Genomic DNA, 16,799 nt, shown 5'->3' with positions numbered 1-16,799 from the left:
GTCATTTACAGATGGGGAAACTGAGGCTCAGAGAGGTGAAATGACTTGTCCAGGGTCACCCAGCAGGCCAATGGCAGAGCCAGGGAGAGAACCCAGGTCTCCCGAGTCCCAGTCTAGGGGTCTACCCTGCCCAGTGAAGCTGATGCCTGATTGGCAATAGCAGCACTACCCAACCCAAGAGCTCTACAGTCTGACAGCAAACCCAGATAGACCCACGGGATTAACTTCCAACCGGAAATGGACCCAGAGCCATGCCCCTGCATCTCCAGCGTGTATCATGGTACGGTTGCAAGTAGCATCAGACCCTGAGAAGAACAGGGATGGTCCCTGCTGGGCTCTGCAAGCCCATTGGAAGCACTGCTCAGACTTGGCTGCATCGCTCCTCCCAGCACAGAGAGCAGGGACTGAGCACCCCCCACCACCACCACATCAAAGCTCTGGATTATTTTGACTGGGTCTAGAGCCCAGGGCAAGGCACCCCACTCTGAGCCTTGCTGCTAGCGTTACTGGGGCTCCTTCCCCACATCCCTCCTCTCCATCCTTTCCTTCCTCCCCTCCAGTCCTCCATCCTCATCCTTCTCCTCCATCCATCTCCCCACATCCCTCCCTTCCATCCCCATGCCTCCCCTTTATCCATCCCCTCCATCCCCAGGCCTTCCTTCTATCCATCCCCATCCCACCTCCATCTCTCCCTTCCCATCCCTCTCCTCCTTCCCCATCTCTCCCCTCCATCCATCACCTCTATCCCTCCATCCCACTCCCCATCCCTCCTTCCCATCCACCCACTCTGTCCATCTGTCTATCTAGCTATGGTCCATTGAGCCGCTGGGGGTTTGATGGGCCCAGCACTGGAAATTAAGGATGCACTAAATCAGATCGGGGGTGGGGGGACTAGGGATGGAGGAGGAACGAGGCTGGGAGAGTGAGAGCGAGAAGCAGGAGTGGACACTTAGCTATGCTGGGAGAATCCCCTTGTGTTTACAGCTCACTGCACCTGGGCCCGGTTGCCACAGCAACAAGACCACGCAACTTTCAGCGCACAGAGCCGACCCCTCAGGCAGCCCGATCCCCAGTGACAGTCGGACACCCCCATCCCCTGGCTCTTCAGCTGTGCATGGCGGCTCCGGGGAGGGCGGTTGCAAGGCCCAGGCTCTGCAAGGCCGCAAGGCAGGGCACGGCGCCTGACGTCCTCCTTGGAACAACAGCCGTTTCTGTCTCCCCTTGGCCCGGGCCTGCACCTGCCAGTTCAGGGCTGCTCAGAAATACCAACTGCTCTCTCCAGCACAACCTGTCCCTGTTCTCTCCGGCCGGGTCTGTGGTCAGCGCTCCATGTGACTGGCCGTGTGGGGCTGCGCATCCTGCGGAGGTGGGACGAGCTACTGGGCTGGAGCTGACCTGCCACGATCCCTTTAACTGAGCTAATGAGGCCCAGGAGAGACCCCACACAGCCCACTTAGGCACAGGATGGCTACCATGCCCACGGGCTGAGGAGTTAGGGAGTAGTTCCAAAGGGGAGAGGTTTCCTCTCCCCAGACCGGGGCTGTGTATGTTACTGGGAAATAGGACATGCAGGAGAGAGGAACAGACAGATCTTGATGGTGCCAGGGTGACTTCCGCTAGGTCAATCTCTTGTCAAGTTCCAGGACTGCCCACCACACCCAGCTCTTCCCTTCCCTTCCCACCCTGGTGCCAGCCCCCCTGGCCCTCCTCTTGCTGGTCTGTTACTGGTTCCATGTGGAAAGCCATCCCATGAATTCATCTTGGCTTTCCGCACTGGAAGTAGAGGAGGTGTGTCGCACCATGTGTGGGCCCTCGGGGAGCTGCGTGGAGCTAGTCAGGAATGTCAGGCTCTCTGACAATGAACACACCCAAAGAACAACGGAGAGCCCCCTCCAGGAAATACCAAGTGACACAGGCCCCTCTTTGGACAGGATGGAAGCCTGGAAAAGAGTGACACGTGATCATATAGAACAGTGTCTGCACAAGTCCGCAGTGATGGACATGGACCTGCTCTTTCAATATATTTGTTCTATAAGGCCTCTAGGCACAGAATCCCAATGGCTGGGTTACCCCCAGGGCAGGGCTAGATGCCATTGGTGGAGCAGAGGAGGGTTATCAAGATTGACAGAATATGAAAATTGAATCCGACCAGGGAGGGGAGTTCCTTCCATGCCAGGGTTGGACTCCGCTAGCCAAGTAGCATTGCGGACACCAGGCAGTTGGTTCTCCTCTCACTTACACTGGCTTGACCCCAGTGTTACGCCACTGACATCAGTGCAGTCACTCCTCATTTACCCTGGCATCAGAGAGAAGAGAATCAGGCCCCATGTTTGAAAGAACAGAAACTGAATTCCATCATCTACTCAGGAGGGTGCGTCTGCTCCCGGTGAGAGCTGAGGGTCTCTGACAGGATGCCAGACTACATAAACATGCAGGCCATATATCACCATAGGCAGAATGGCTGAGGGGCACTGAACCATTTTAACAGCCCTATAATGTGACCTGGTTGCACATCTGCCCTTCAGTAGCTACCCCCATCTCCTCGCCACTGAAGCCACAAGAGGTATGGATCCTTACCCTGGTGGGATGGAGGCCCTGGTACTCAGTACTGCAACCCGCTGCGTGCCAGGCCTGTTCAGGTTGTTCTGCCCAGGAAGCTGGGTGCCAGTGGGAGCGCTCTGGCTTCGGGAGAAGGTGGTCACTTGCATGCTGCTAGGGGATCGGACCTGCTCCATCTTAGCTGTCCCCCCAGTTGGCATGGTGCCCGCAGACCACAATGTTGTGCCGTTGAAAGTGTTGCTCTGCCTAACAGCCAGAGTCCCATTGCTGTTGCCCACATACACCTTCCTCCGCTGCGAGGCCAGGATGGCATTGGAGGCTGCCCTGGTGCTATTGACCAGCAGGCACTGCTGGCAGGAACACGGCTGCCCGGAGTTGGTGCCCACAGGCCAGGACTGGGACTTGGGGATGGAGCCCATAGTGAGCGGGTACGCCAGGTCCATGCGGCGCCGGAGTCGGCGCTTCCGCTGCGTCTGCCGGTTCATCTGCGACATGCTATTGAAGTAGATCAGGTAGCAGAAGCCCAGAGAGGAGAGGTCCAGCCACGGGTGCTGCTTCTCATAGGCATTCTGGATGGTGATGCAAATATCCATGTCGTAGGGAGTCCAGGAGTTGTTGTCGTTCTCCCACTCCCACACGATCCCCTTCCCAGGGGCCGAGGAGGGCTCATAGAAGTTCCTCCTCACTGGACGCATGGTCCCTGGGGGAAAGAAGAACACAGAAAAGGGATGCTGAGCTTCCTCTACATGGGTCAGACCCACTAGCTCACGTGAGGGACGGAGCCCTCCGAGGGGAGCCTGGCCAAGCCAGGTCAGCCTGGGAGTCCTCTCCAGGTGAGACGGGATTTCACACACTGGGATGGTCCTTCAAGCCCTGGCTTTCCTAACACTTGAGCAGAGCTTGTTCCCAGCTATCACCCTGGCCTTTTTACACCATCAGGGCCAGAGCCTCAGCTGGTGTAAATCAGCACTGATTTCAATGCAGCAATGCCAATTTACTAGGGTTACCATATTTTAATACAACAAAAAGAGGACCCTGGCCCCGCCCCAACCCTGCCCCTTCCCCGCCTCCAGCCCCACCCCAACTCCGCCCCTTCCCCAAAGTCCCCGCCCCAACTCCACCCCCTCCCCTGAACACTCCGCCCCCCTGCTCCTCCCCCTCCCCTGCTTCCTGCTAATCAAATGTTCGCGGGAAGCCTGAAACAGGCAGGCAGCAGGTAAGCTGGGGCGGGGGGAGGGGAAGGGGGGCGCAAAGAGGCGCGGCCCAGTCCGGCCCCCACAGCCGAGCGGCTCCCTCCGGCGGCTGGCTCTGGCCAAGAGGCTCTGGCCCCGGCGTCTCCGGCACAGCTCGGCTCGGACCCTGGGGCGCCGGCCCTGGTTCCGGCCGAGCGCGCCGGCCCCGGCTGAGCGGCTCCAGCCCGCCCCGGCCCCGGCGGCTCCAGCCCTAGCAACTCCAGCTTGGCTTGGGCACCGGGGCACCAGCCCCAGCCCCAGCCAAGCAGCTCCGGCCCCGGCCGAGCGGCGCCAGCCGGCGGCCGAGCACCCCCAGCCCCGGTCCCAGCGGCTCTGGCCCGTCTCAGCTTGGGCCCCGGTTCCAGCCGAGCAGCTCCAGCCCGGCCCCGACCCCAGCCAGCGGCCAAGCAGCCCCGGTCCCAGCGGCTCCGGCCCGGCTCGGCTCGGGCCCCGGTTCCGGCCGAGCGGCTCCGGCCCCGGCCCTGGCCGAGCGGCGCCGGCTGGCAGCCGAGCACCCCCAGCCCCGGTCCCAGTGGCTCCGGCCTGGCTCGGCTCGGGCCCCGGTTCCGGTTGAGCGGCCAAGCACCCTCAGCCCCGGTCCCAGCGGCTCCAGCCCGGACCCAAGCCCCAGGACCCCTCCCTATTTTCCCGGACATGTCCGGCTTTTTGGAATTTCCTCCCGGACGCGGATTTGAGGACCATAAAACCAGACATGTCTGGGAAAATCCGGACGTATGGTAACCCTAAATTTACACCCGCTGAGATTCTGGCCCTCTAGAATTATTGGAAGCAAAACCCACTTATATTATTACAAACAGCTCTACTCTGAGCCCAATTCACCTCTCGCCCCGGGGTAGGCACGGGGTTACCCTGGCTTTACTCCAGTGTAAGAGAGAGGAGAATTAGAGTCACTGAACCCGCTTTGCTTCAAAATATGGGGCTGAGTGGCCACTACCTTCCAAGCTGATGCCAGGTAATTCCGCTGGAACCCCAGAGTTGTGCTGGAGTAACAGAGCAGCAAGTCAGCCCCCGGCAGAACACGGTTCCCCCACCCCAGTGGGGCTCAGCCCTGACCTGGAGGGCCCACCCATGGAACAGGTAGGGGGTTCAGTCTCAATAAGCCATTCAGTGCTTGGTTCAGCCGCCAACCAGGAGCCAGGTACTGTTAACTAGTGACAATGGGTTTTGTGGGTTCAATACCTGAGCCCTAGGAAATGGTCTGAACAAACTCATTCCACACAAGCTATGAACACCAGCACTTGGACTCAGCTAGAGTCGGTGACCTACCTGTGAAAGGTTCCATTTCCCCGCTACCAACCGCACAAGCCACAGAAGGCCCCCACATATTGCATAAGCCATTGGCCATGGAGCCGGGGGTGGGAACAGCACTGGGGCCACAGCCTGACTACTTTTTGGCTGGGCCAAACCTGAGCATTGCTGTGACCCCAGGAGTCAGGTTCCAACATGATCAAAAACTGTACACCTTGTTTCCCGTCTGAATGTGTCTCACTTCAACTTCCAGCCATGGGACCATGTTAGACCATTCTCTGCTAGAGTGGAGAGCCCATTAGTAAATACTGGTTTCCCATGTAGCTACTTATAGACTGTGATCAAGTCACCCGTGAACCGTCTCTTTGGGTACATCTACACTGCAATAAAAGACCCGGGGCATGGCCACAACTGGCCCAGGTCAGCTCACTTGGGCTTGGGGGGCTCTGGCTGCAGGGCTAAAAATTGTCATGTAGACGCTTGGGCTCGGTCTGGAGCCCAGCCTCTGAGACCCCATGAGTGGGGAGGGTCTCAGAGCCAAGGCTTTTTACTGACCCTTCTCCAGTTTATCAACATCTGCCTTGAACTGTGGGCACCAGAACTGGACACAGGATTCCAGCAGTGGTCACACCAGTGCCAAATACAGAGATAAAATAACCTCTCTGCTCCTACTTGAGATGCCCTTGTTTATACATTCCAGGACTGCGTGGGTCTTTTGGTCCCAGTGTCGCACCCGGAGCTCACATTCAGCTGATTATCCACCATGACCCCCAAATCTGTTTTAGAGTCACTGCGCCCCAGGACAGAGTCCCCCACCCAGTAAAAAGTACAGCCGACATTCTTTGCTCCTAGGTGTATACATTTACACAGAGCCATATTAAAAGACATACGGTTTGCTTGCACCATTTACCAAGAAATCCGGAACGCTCTGAATCAGTGACCTGTCCTCTTCATTATTTTCCGCTCCCGCAATTTTTGTGTCATCTGCAAACTTTATCAGCTGATTTTTGTGTTTTCTTCCAAGTAACTGATAAAAATGTTAAAAAGCAAAGGCCAAGAACTGAGCCCTGGGGGACTCCACTGGAAACAAACCTGCTTGATGACGACTCCCGTTTACAATCACCCTTACCGTTAATGCAGGGGACAGTGGAAACACCTTTAACCACAGAATCTTTGTTGGCCTGGCCTGGCCTAGCAGAACTTAACACCCTTCCCAGAGTGCAGTTTGTGGGCAGCAGCAAAGGATTCTGGGGAAGCAGGAAAGTGAGCAAGAAAGAGATGGGGAGGAGACGGTGGCTTTTGGGATACAGGGAATAGAAGCTAGCACCAAGCTCTAGGTTGCCGGCCAGCCTTTCCTGACGGTGAGGAAATGCTATTCCAGCTCCCCAGAATATCAATTCTGCAGGCGTCTCTACTGGGAGCTGTGCAGATTTCACCTTCAGAGCCCCTTCGGAATGAGAGTGAACTGTCAAGGGCTGGGCTTTCTGGGAAAGGACAGTATTAGGGAACTGTCGCCTCAGCGCACCTGAGACTCTGGGCTTACCCTTGTGCTGCTGCTCACGCTGCCACGTCACCAATGCTATTTTTAGCTGAGCTAGCTAGATTAGAGCTAGCGCGGGTGTGTCAGCCCCGGCTGCCATCACACCTTTGCCCGCAGTGTAGACAAACTACCTGGTGCCCTGAATCCCCTTTGGCAGGATACCAATGGCTGTCACTTGGCTTCATTGGAAACCCAAGTGAGCTGCTGTGAACACAGGAATCTGGTGACTGGATTAATATCAAGGCCTTGTCTACACTGGGGTTTCAGCCACTGGCATAGCTGGACCTGTGCCACTCCTCATGTAGGCACACTACACCAGCACAGCATGATTCAAATTGGAGCAGGCTGCCCCATCTTCAACCATGTCTACACTAGCTGGTTGTACCAATGCAGCTCCACCTGTGGCTGAAATCCCTGGGCAGATGTGGCCTTAAGTGAAAGGAAATCAGACAGATCAAAAGAATATATGCACACAAATCTGACATCAGGAATCATAACATTCAAAAACCAGTAGGAGAACACTTCAACCTCTCTGGTCACTCAGTAACAGACTTAAAGGTGGCAATTTTGCACCAGAAAAGCTTCAAAAACAGACTCCAACAAGAAACTGCTGAACTGGAATTAATTTGCAAACCAGATACCATTAACTTGGGCTTGAATAGAGACTGGGAGTGGCTGAGTCATTACACAAATTGAATCTATTTCCCATGTTAAGTATCCTCACACCTTCTTGTCAACTGTCCAAAATGGGCCATCTTGATTATCACTACAAAAGTTTTTTTTCTCCTGCTGATAATAGCTCATCTTAATTAATTAGCCTGTTAGAGTTGATATGGCAACTTCCACTTTTTATGTTCTCTGTGTGTATATATATCTCCTCACTATATGTTCCATTCTATGCATCTGATGAAGTGGGCTGTAGCCCATGAAAGCTTATGCTCAAATAAATTTGTTAGTCGCTAAGGTGCCACAAGTACTCCTGTTCTTTTAGCCAGATCAATGTTTCTAGCACCCTTACTACTCTACCTTGCACCCGCATTTTCTGGTCTCCTTCTCTCCCCCCACCCCCATCTTCAAAGGAGACTGAAAGAGAGAGAGATTATGGAAAATGAGAGCAAGAGCTAACGGCTGCTCTGTCTACATAGGACGACACGGGAGGGAGCAGTGATGGATGCAGAGGTCAGGATGTGGAGGCTGGCCGTGAGAAGCTGCTGCCCTCCTCCCTGCAATGCAGCTCATTTGGCTGTGGCACGGCTGGTACAAAAGGGTCCCAGAGCTCTGCAGCTGCTCCAGGTGAGCGCCAGCACATTCTGCAGGTTCCCATGCAGCAGGCCACAGTGTGCCCGAGTTGTTGGGGAGTTACAATGAGCACGGTTCAGGGCACTGGGAGTCTCGGGTGTGGGGCTGGATTGTTTCGTTAGAGAGGAGATTGTGTGGCTCATTGGCTGGAAAGGAAGACGAGTCTTTTGATGTGAACTGAAGAGACAGCTTAGGAGGAGAGTTCAGGTTCCTCTAACAATCCTTGGCCAGGTGGTCTCAGCTTAGACCAGCCTGAACCAAACCCCAGATCCAAAGAGTCCCCAGCTTTGGGGAGAGTTGAGACCTAACTGAGGACACAGATCTGAAGGCTGCACCAGTCCTTGGTCCCTTCTCTAGTTATAAAGCACTTACCACGCTGTGAATGATCAGTGCTTTGCTAGCTGGAATTTCCTAGCCCCAGCCCTCCTTTTCCAGGTGGGTGCCCCACGCGCCTTGTTTGGGGTGCTCCACTCTTTGGCATAGAGAGGGGTAACGAGAAGCAGACGTCCATTCGAATAGAATTATTGATGCTATTGCACTGGCCAGCTTGGAATGGGTCTCTTTGAAGGGGCTGAGAGGGGTGGAGAACTGGGATTGCCAGAGGTTATTCCAACAGCAGCAGTTCACACATGGGAACATACAGCCTGTTCCGGAACTGGGTTTGCAAGCCCTTCCAGTGGAGGGATAACTGAAAAGGAGAAAGGCGGAGCTGAGGGCAGGGAAGCAACCTGATTGGTTTCAATCACTGGCCTTGCCCATGCTGGCAGCTAGCCAATAAATCCATTGGCTGATCACTGATCACTACCACTGACTAATACTGCAATCTGGTGGCACCACCTGCTCTTAAGGTTCCTGACACTTCCCATTATAAAATTCTGTTCTCAGTTGTTAAGACCTTTGCCAAACTCCAGCTTCATTAGATTTCCCGTGCCAGGGGTCTGCCTTAGGCTGATTTTTTAAGGTAGGTTTTGAAAAAATGGCTCGGCTGTTTTTGAGAACAAGATTAAGGGGAAATACATAATTTTGCCCATGTTAAAAAAAGTTCTTACAACCGCTTGGTTGTGAAGCTCTAGTGCTTCCATGCACACACGCTCAGCAGAGACTTGGTAGAGTGTGGCAGCTAAATTCTCTGCACAGTGCATCTGCACTGAGCATGCTCCAGCCCCAGATAACTCCTAGTGCAGACTGCACATGCACCATCCCTACAGAGCATGCTCCAGGTCAGACCCCCAGGGAGGAGTAGGACTTTCTATATGCAATTGCTCCTCCTGGCTGCTCAAGGCAGCTGTTACCTCAATGCTCACTCTGCTGGCATGCAGGCAGCGTGAATGAGGAGGCAGCCTGATTTGAATGCAGGTAGAGACAAGAGTTGGAGCTGTGGCAGGGCTGGAGAGGAGCAGATTTTGACAAGGAGCCTGGTGGGTAGAGACTGGGAATTGGGGCGTGGGAGGGAGCTAAAGATCAGGTGAGGAGTCAGGTTGGTGTGGGGGAAGAGCATGGGACAGGCCGGACAAGGAAATTGGAAATAGGGGCCAGTGTGACGGTGGCAGGGGAAGGCTAAGATCTGACAAGGAGCTGGTGGAGGGGAAAGGTGAAGGAGGCTGGAATTCCCTGTGCAAGGAGCCTTAGAATGGGAGCTGGAGCACTGGGGGCAGACTGGGAGTCTGAGACTAGGGGGAGTGGATCTGGATGAGGAGCCCGACGAGGGGAGAGACTGGGACACGGACTCTAAAACTCAGAGTCTGAGCTTGAGCGGAGACTTCCAGGGCTGCCAGGTTCCCTCAGGTGGGTATATCTACACTGCAAGTGTACCCAGCTGGGGTTCTCAAGGCTTCCAAGCTCCTTGCTGCAGTTCTGGGAGCAGGGAGCTGGTTAGAGCTGGGGCTGCCCCAGAGGCATGGACCCTGGAGGCTCAGGTTCTCCAGCAACCCCCCAAGACACAAAAGTTTGTCAGCTCAGAGATGTTTCTGCAAAACATTTGGGGTTTGAGGAATCAGCATTTTCCAATTAAACCATTTCATCAGAAAATTCCTGACCAGCTCTACTCAGAAGCTCCTGCTCCCAGCAACGGAACTGGGGAGAATTGGACAGGAGCCCCAGTCCAGTGGTACCACCACCGTTGTAAGCTGTGCTGCATGTGATTGCACCAACATGATGTTAGAACCATAGAACCATAGGGCTAGAAGGGCCCGCAAGGGTCATCTAGTCTAACCCCTGCCAAGATGCAGGAGTTGTTGGTTCTAAACCATCCCAGACAGATGGCTCCAGCCTCCTTTTGAAAACCTCCAGGGAAGGAGCTTCCATGACTTCCCTGGGCGTCTGTTCCGTTGGCCCACTGTTCTTACAGGTAGGGAGTTTTTCCTGAGATTTAATCTAAATCTGCTCTGCTGTAGTTGGAACACATTGCCTCTTATCCTGCCCTCTGTGGGAACAGGAAACAACTTTTCTCCATCTTTTTTATTGCAGCCTTTCAAATATTTGAAAACCGATACCATGTCCCCTCTTCATCTCCTCTTTTCCAAACTGAACATACCCAGTTCCTTCCGCCTTTGCTCGGATGGCTGCGTTCCAACCCTTTGAGGATCTTTGTCACTCGCCTCTGGATCCTCTCTAGTTTCTGCACATTTGATCAACATTCTCTCTATTCCTACGTCCAGGTCATTAATAAAGATGTTAAACAACACCAGAACAGACCCCTGTGGAACCCCATTTGAGAACTGCCTCCAATCTGACATCATTCCATTAATAGTCACCCTTCGTTTGCAGTTGTTTAACCAATTATGTATCCACTTAATGGTAGTTCTGTTGAGCCAGCATTTCTCCAGCTTACTTATCAGAATGTCATCAAAAGCCTTGCTGAAGTCCAGGTATATGATGTTCACTGCATTCCCCCTATCCACCAGCCAGTTACCCTGTCAAAAAAAGGACATCAGGCTGGTTTGGCATAATTTGGTCTTGGTAAATCCATGCTGGCTGCTAGTGATCACCCCAAAAAGAAGAACAGGAGTACTTGTGGCACCTTAGAGACTAACAAATTTATTAGAGCATAAGCTTTCGTGGACTACAGCCCGCTGTAGTCCACGAAAGCTTATGCTCTAATAAATTTGTTAGTCTCTAAGGTGCCACAAGTACTCCTGTTCTTCTTTTTTGCGGATACAGACTAACACGGCTGCTACTCTGAAAAGTGATCACCCCTTCATCCTCCAGGGATTCACAAATTGCTCAGGGAAGCGGAACACGTCATGCCGGCAAAAGAACTCTTGCCAGTATAAGCGGCTTCCATACTAGGAGGGTTTGCGGTATAGCTATGCCAGGATAAGTGCACCAGAGACTCGGCTCAAGCCTGACTGTCCCTTCAGTTTTCAACCCATTAGACTCTCCCTTGCAGGCCGTGCACCATGAGCCTATAGCCTCTCTGTAGAGAGGAAGGATGGTTCAAGGTTACGTCACTAGCCTAACACGTAGGAGATCTGGTGGGGAGTCCCTGCTCTGCCACAGACTGCTGCTGTGACCTCAGGCAAGTCAGGTAGGCCCAGAACCTCAAAGGTCTTTGATTACAATGGGAGCTAGCATCAGGGACCAAGACACAGGCAGTCACGCCTTGTGGTCAGAGCAGGCGTTGGGGCTGGGAAACAGGACTGAGGGTCAGAACGAGATTCAGAAGCCAGATGCTAGGGCCAAGGGTCAAGGGACTCCGAGCCAGGGATCGGGGCCGGGAGTCAGGGAAAGCAGGAAGAAAAGTGCAGCCAAGGCTGGGAGAGGGCAAGGACAGATGCTAACACAGCTGCAGGTGAAGGCTTTGAGCAGCCACTGAACTGCTGCTGCTGCTGGCTTAGGAGCTGGTCTGCTGACTCTTCCAGCCAGCCAGGCAGTGTAGCCAGCTAGGCATCCTACTGCAGGCCAGCTGCTCTCGTTAGCTTGCCTGGGCGCTGAGCTAGCACCTAAGCTGACTAGATGGGGGTCCTCACTCTGCAATAACTTGGAGGAGCAGGGCCTCATCTCTCAGCCTCAGGTCCCTATGTGTAAAAATGGAGCTAACACAAGGCTGTTGGGAAGCGGAAATATACTAACAAGCGGACAGTGATGGGAGGCTGCCAAATCGGTGCCAATGCCCCTTCTCCAGGACCTGCGCTAAACCCAGCCAAGTCCTGCCCCAGAGGAGCACATCTCTCACGCGTAACCAACGGGGGTCAGCTTTCAGCCTATATGTGCGAGCCGGCTGCCAGCCTCCTGAACAAGCTGTTTCCCCCCAGACACACAGTTTGTTAAATCCTCTTCTTGGCTCTGTTGTAGCTGTAACTTTGGCAACGTGTTTCCCTTTAAAAGAAAGTGTCAGCATGCTTTGAAAGAATAATAAAAATCTGCTCCGTAAGCAAATGTTATTAAAAATAAAGCAATCTCCCAGTTCCAGCCCCTCCAACCCAGCCTGCACAAATGGCATCAGGACAGTGGAATGGGAGCATGCTGTAAAATACCCCTGTTTTCTTTCTTGTTGGTAGACCCCAAGCAGAGTCACTGAGCTAATTTCTGATCTGTTACACTGAGGTAAATCGGGAGTAACATGGCCCTTACTGGGTCAAGTCCTCACTATGCCACATCTCTGCTTGGTGCAGCTGAGGAGGGGAGAGAGGATAAAAGTGGCTTTAACACAGTTCTGCTCCCCATGATCCCTAGAGCTGCGGGGAGGCAGCACAGCCCCCAGTGCAATCTAGAGCAGCCTCAGGGCTGCTCTAAGTTCTACCAACCACGGTGTTGTTGGGATTGCTGGAGGACAAACCTTACACACCCTTTGCTGTGGGCTGTGAAGGTGGGTAGTGTAGGCCCCTGGATATCCCCAGTTACACCAGCTTCCCAGTTCCTTTGCATGCTGTAGTGGCACAACATGCTGGAGCAGGGTTCAGGATTTCAGATCTCAGTTACAATGGTGTAAATCCAGAGTAACTCCATTGGGACAGACTCTGCTGGCATGTAAACCCTAGTAAATCTGGAGTAACTCTTGCCAGATTCTGATCCCAATTCATCATCTTCATGGCAAATTCCAGAGGATGTGGTCTCCTTGCAAATTGAGCACCCCGCAGATTGGTCTCTGGCAAGCAGTCTACAGTGGTCTGGTTCAGTTTATGTCCATCATTGGGAAATCATCTCTGGCCATCAAAGCTTTTGACACCCACATGATTGCCGGCCATATAGCAGCATTTCTTGGTATATACACTTTGAAATTCACTTGGCTTCCATTCTAATACGTCCATGCCAAGAAAGCCACTGAAAGCACCGCTTTTTGAGAAAATGGCTGAATTTCATATGCCGTGAGCTGCACTTTTTTTTTTTTAAACAGACGTCCACCAGGTCTTTGATTCAATGCATTGAGTGAGTTTGTGGGATCTGATGAGGTGTTTCGGCCAGTGTCATTGACAGACGTGCTCGACGGTGGAACAGAAAGTGGCAGATACACGGCATGGTTTCCTATCTCCACAGGTGTTCAGCAAGGCTGGGTTCTGTCACCATCGTTGTTCAGGATTTGCACTGACTGGCTAATGGATAAAGGCAGCTGTCGCTGGCGCTGGGCTGAATGCCATTCTACTCTGAGATCTCGAATGGCCAAGCTGGTGCGGCAAGAAGCAGTGTGCATTGGTCTGGTTATTAATCCAGACAAAATGGAGTCTCTGGCCATTACCATTAAGCAGCCTGAGGTTCCAGATTACAGCCAGCTCAGTGTTAACCAGTCCAGGCAGGACAGCAAGCAGGTGGCAACTGTCCAATATTTGGGAGATGCTCGAGAGGTGTGGTTGCCACTACAGCAGCAGCCGCTGCTACATTTGGGTCCCTCCCTCCGTGGGGACATCAAGCTTGCTACAAAGCTGCGGATCTAGAGAACCACAGTTATACAACTCTGATCCCAGTTACACAGTTGTAAATCCTGAATAATGCCAATGGGCCGGACTGTGCTCTCAGCGACGCGGGAGTGAAATGTGTTGGCTTCAGGGAGTCAGATTTCCACCAGATGGTGGGAAAGTCTCAGTAACTCCATGGACGTCAGTGTGATGAAGCTGGTGTAACTGAGTGCAGAATTTGGCCCAGCGTCTCTGCTATGAACTGTAACTTTCCCCTTTTCCTGCTGTTGTGCAAGATCTAAAGGACTCTGTGGCGGGAGGGCGAGGGGGGGGGTGCGCTCATGGAGACAGCTGTGACCTCCGGTGGAATCTGCTAACTGGTTGGCTGGAGATGTGGAACAGGAAGTGAGCTAAGAGGCAGGATGACATCATCGGGGAAAAGCCGACAGAGGGTAGAGGTCACCGCCTCCTCAGCGCCTGTACAAATCCACAGAGGAAGAGCCCCAGCACACCGGGCTGTCACAAGGCTTCCTGCCCTTCCGAGGGGAAAACAATGATTGGATCGGACAGGCTGGATGGCCATCAAAACCGAGCAACGTGACTGGAGCCCAGTCTAAAGGGAATAGCTATTGGTGGAGCAGCGTGTGTGTGTGGCGGGGAGGTTGATAGGAGAGGCTAGAACTGAACCAGTTGTAACCAGCTCCTGGCATGGGTGACTCTAAGTAAGTTAGTGCCAACACCCTGCCAGAGCCCTAGGCTAGCACATGGAGCCAGCTTGGCATGCGCTGTTTTGTGCAGCCTAGACAGGACCTTCTGACTGCGCCTGTGGGGCCGGTTCGGTTGGTCCTGCTGCCCATGCAGCACAGTGACACGCCAATGGGCAGCTCTTCGCTCCTGCGCAGAGCGGGTAACCTGGAACATTTTCACACCCACTTTTGCCCAGATATAAATGACTCCACAAGGGGAGAGACAATGGAGAATCAGGCCCTTTAAATGCTCAGATTTTCCCAGAATGCACTGGTGCACACAAGGCAAGGTAGCATGGTAGGGTGGGACTCGCCAGCTCTACTTAGAATCATAGACTATCAGGGTTGGAAGGGACCTCAGGAGATCATCTAGTCCAACTCCCTGCTCAAAGCAGGACCAATCCCAACTAAATCATCCCAGCCAGGGCTTTGTCAAGCCTGACCTTAAAAACCTCTAAGGAAGGAGATTCCACCACCTCCCTAGGTAACCCATTCCAGTGCTTCACCACCCTCCTAATGAAAAAGTTTTTTCTAATATCCAACCTAAAACTCCCCCACTGCAACTTGAGACCATTACTCCTTGTTCTGTCATCTGCTACCACTGAGAACAGTCTAGATCCATCCTCTTTGGAACCCCCTTTCAGGTAGTTGAAGGCTGCTATCAAATCCCCCCTCATTCTTCTCTTCTGCAGACTAAACAATCCCAGTTTCCTCAGCCTCTCCTCATAACTCATTTGCCCCAGCCCCCTAATCCTTTTAGTTGCCCTCCACTGGACTTTCTCCAATTTGTCCACATCCTTTCTGTAGTGGGGGACCCAAAACTGGACGCAATACTCCAGGTGTGGCCTCACCAATGCCGAATAGAGGGGAATAATCACTTCCCTCGATCTGCTGGCAACGCTCCTACTTATACACCCCAAAATGCCGTTAGCTTTCTTGGCAACAAGGGCACAGTGTCGACTCATATCCAGCTTCTCGTCCACTGTAACCCCTAGGTCCTTTTCTGCAGAACTGCCACTTAGCCAGTCGGTCCCTAGTCTGTAGCAGTGCATGGGATTCTTCCATCCTAAGTGCAGGACTCTGCACTTGTCCTTGTTGAAACTCATCAGATTTCTTTTGGCCCAATCCCTCGATTTGTCACTCAGGATCCTACCCCTACCCTCCAGCGTATCTACCTCTCCCTTCAGCTTAGGGCATGGCTACACTTGCAAATGTAGAGCGCTTTGAGTTAAACCAGCCTTCACAGAGCGCAGTAGGGAAAGCGCTGCAGTCTGTCCACACTGACAGCTGCAAGCACACTGGCGTGGCCACATTTGCGGCACTTGCAGCGGCATTGGTAGCGGTGCATTATGGGCAACTATCCCAGCATGCAAGTGGCTACAACGTGCTTTTCAAATGGGGGGGGGGGTGGAGTGTGACAAGGAATGTGTTGTGTGTATGTGGGAGGAGACAGAGTGGGTTTTGGGGGGCTGAGAGCATGTCAGCATGCTGTCTGGTAAGTTCAGACAGCAGCAGATCCCCCCTCCTCCCCACCTCTCTCTCTCTCACACAGCATTCCACAGTAACGGTTTACTTTGATATCCGCATTCCTGCAGCGATTCCAAAACAATGACAAGAGTGGCCACTTGACTTAAGGGGATTATGGGATTCTTCCGGAGGCCGATCAGAGCGCAGTAATTCAACACCTCGTTCACACTGACGCCCGGGCGTTTCAGCCGAGGCGCACCAAGCGTTATGCTTCTCGCCGAGGTGGATTACCAGGAGCGCTCTAGCCACGGAGTCAGAGCGCTCTACGTGCCTTGCCAGTGGGGACGGGTCGTGAGTTAGGGCACCTGGGGCTGCTTTAATGCGCTCTAACTCGCAAGTGTAGCCAAGCCCTTAGTGTCATCCGCGAACTTGCTGAGGGTGCAATTCATCCCATCCTCCAGATCATTAATGAAGATATTGAACAAAATGGGCCCCGGGACTGACCTTTGGGGCACTCCGCTTGATTCCGGCTGCCAACTAGACATGGAGCCATTGATCACTACCCGTTGAGCTCGACAAGCTAGCCAGCCTTCTATCCACCACGTTTGTGTGGTTAGAAATGCCATTGTGCAGACACAGCATGACCATGTGAGCTGTAGCCAGGCCTGAGGAGACTGTCACAACCAGACCGTGGCTATAACGACAAGGCCTAAGCGACCAGTGTTTTGGGGATTCTCAGCTCAGGATCCATTTCAGGGTGGCTGGCCGTTGCAGTTTAGTCGCCCCACATGAGGACTCCCTGTTGGTCAAGCCTGTCAGCCGCATGCAAAGTGGCAGAGAAGGGGAGACTTGCTTC

The 16,799-nt window shown here is 53.4% G+C and overlaps 1 protein-coding gene across 3 annotated transcripts in view; it reads right to left on the bottom strand.

Moving 5' to 3' along the window:
* Positions 1–16,799, bottom strand: part of DTX1 (deltex E3 ubiquitin ligase 1) — a 110,093-nt gene that overhangs the window by 42,095 nt on the left and 51,199 nt on the right. For all 3 annotated transcript variants that reach the window (XM_065568227.1, XM_065568225.1, XM_065568226.1), the window contains exon 3: positions 2,578–3,259. In XM_065568227.1, the coding sequence (XP_065424299.1) occupies positions 2,578–3,259 (682 nt within the window). The remainder of the gene's footprint in view (positions 1–2,577; positions 3,260–16,799) is intronic.

This window comes from Chrysemys picta, chromosome 15, assembly GCF_011386835.1.
Source record: "Chrysemys picta bellii isolate R12L10 chromosome 15, ASM1138683v2, whole genome shotgun sequence".
Classification (NCBI taxonomy): domain Eukaryota; kingdom Metazoa; phylum Chordata; order Testudines; family Emydidae; genus Chrysemys; species Chrysemys picta.
The sequence above is the reverse complement of the archived record's forward strand: the minus strand, read 5'-3'. Positions and strand labels throughout refer to the sequence as shown.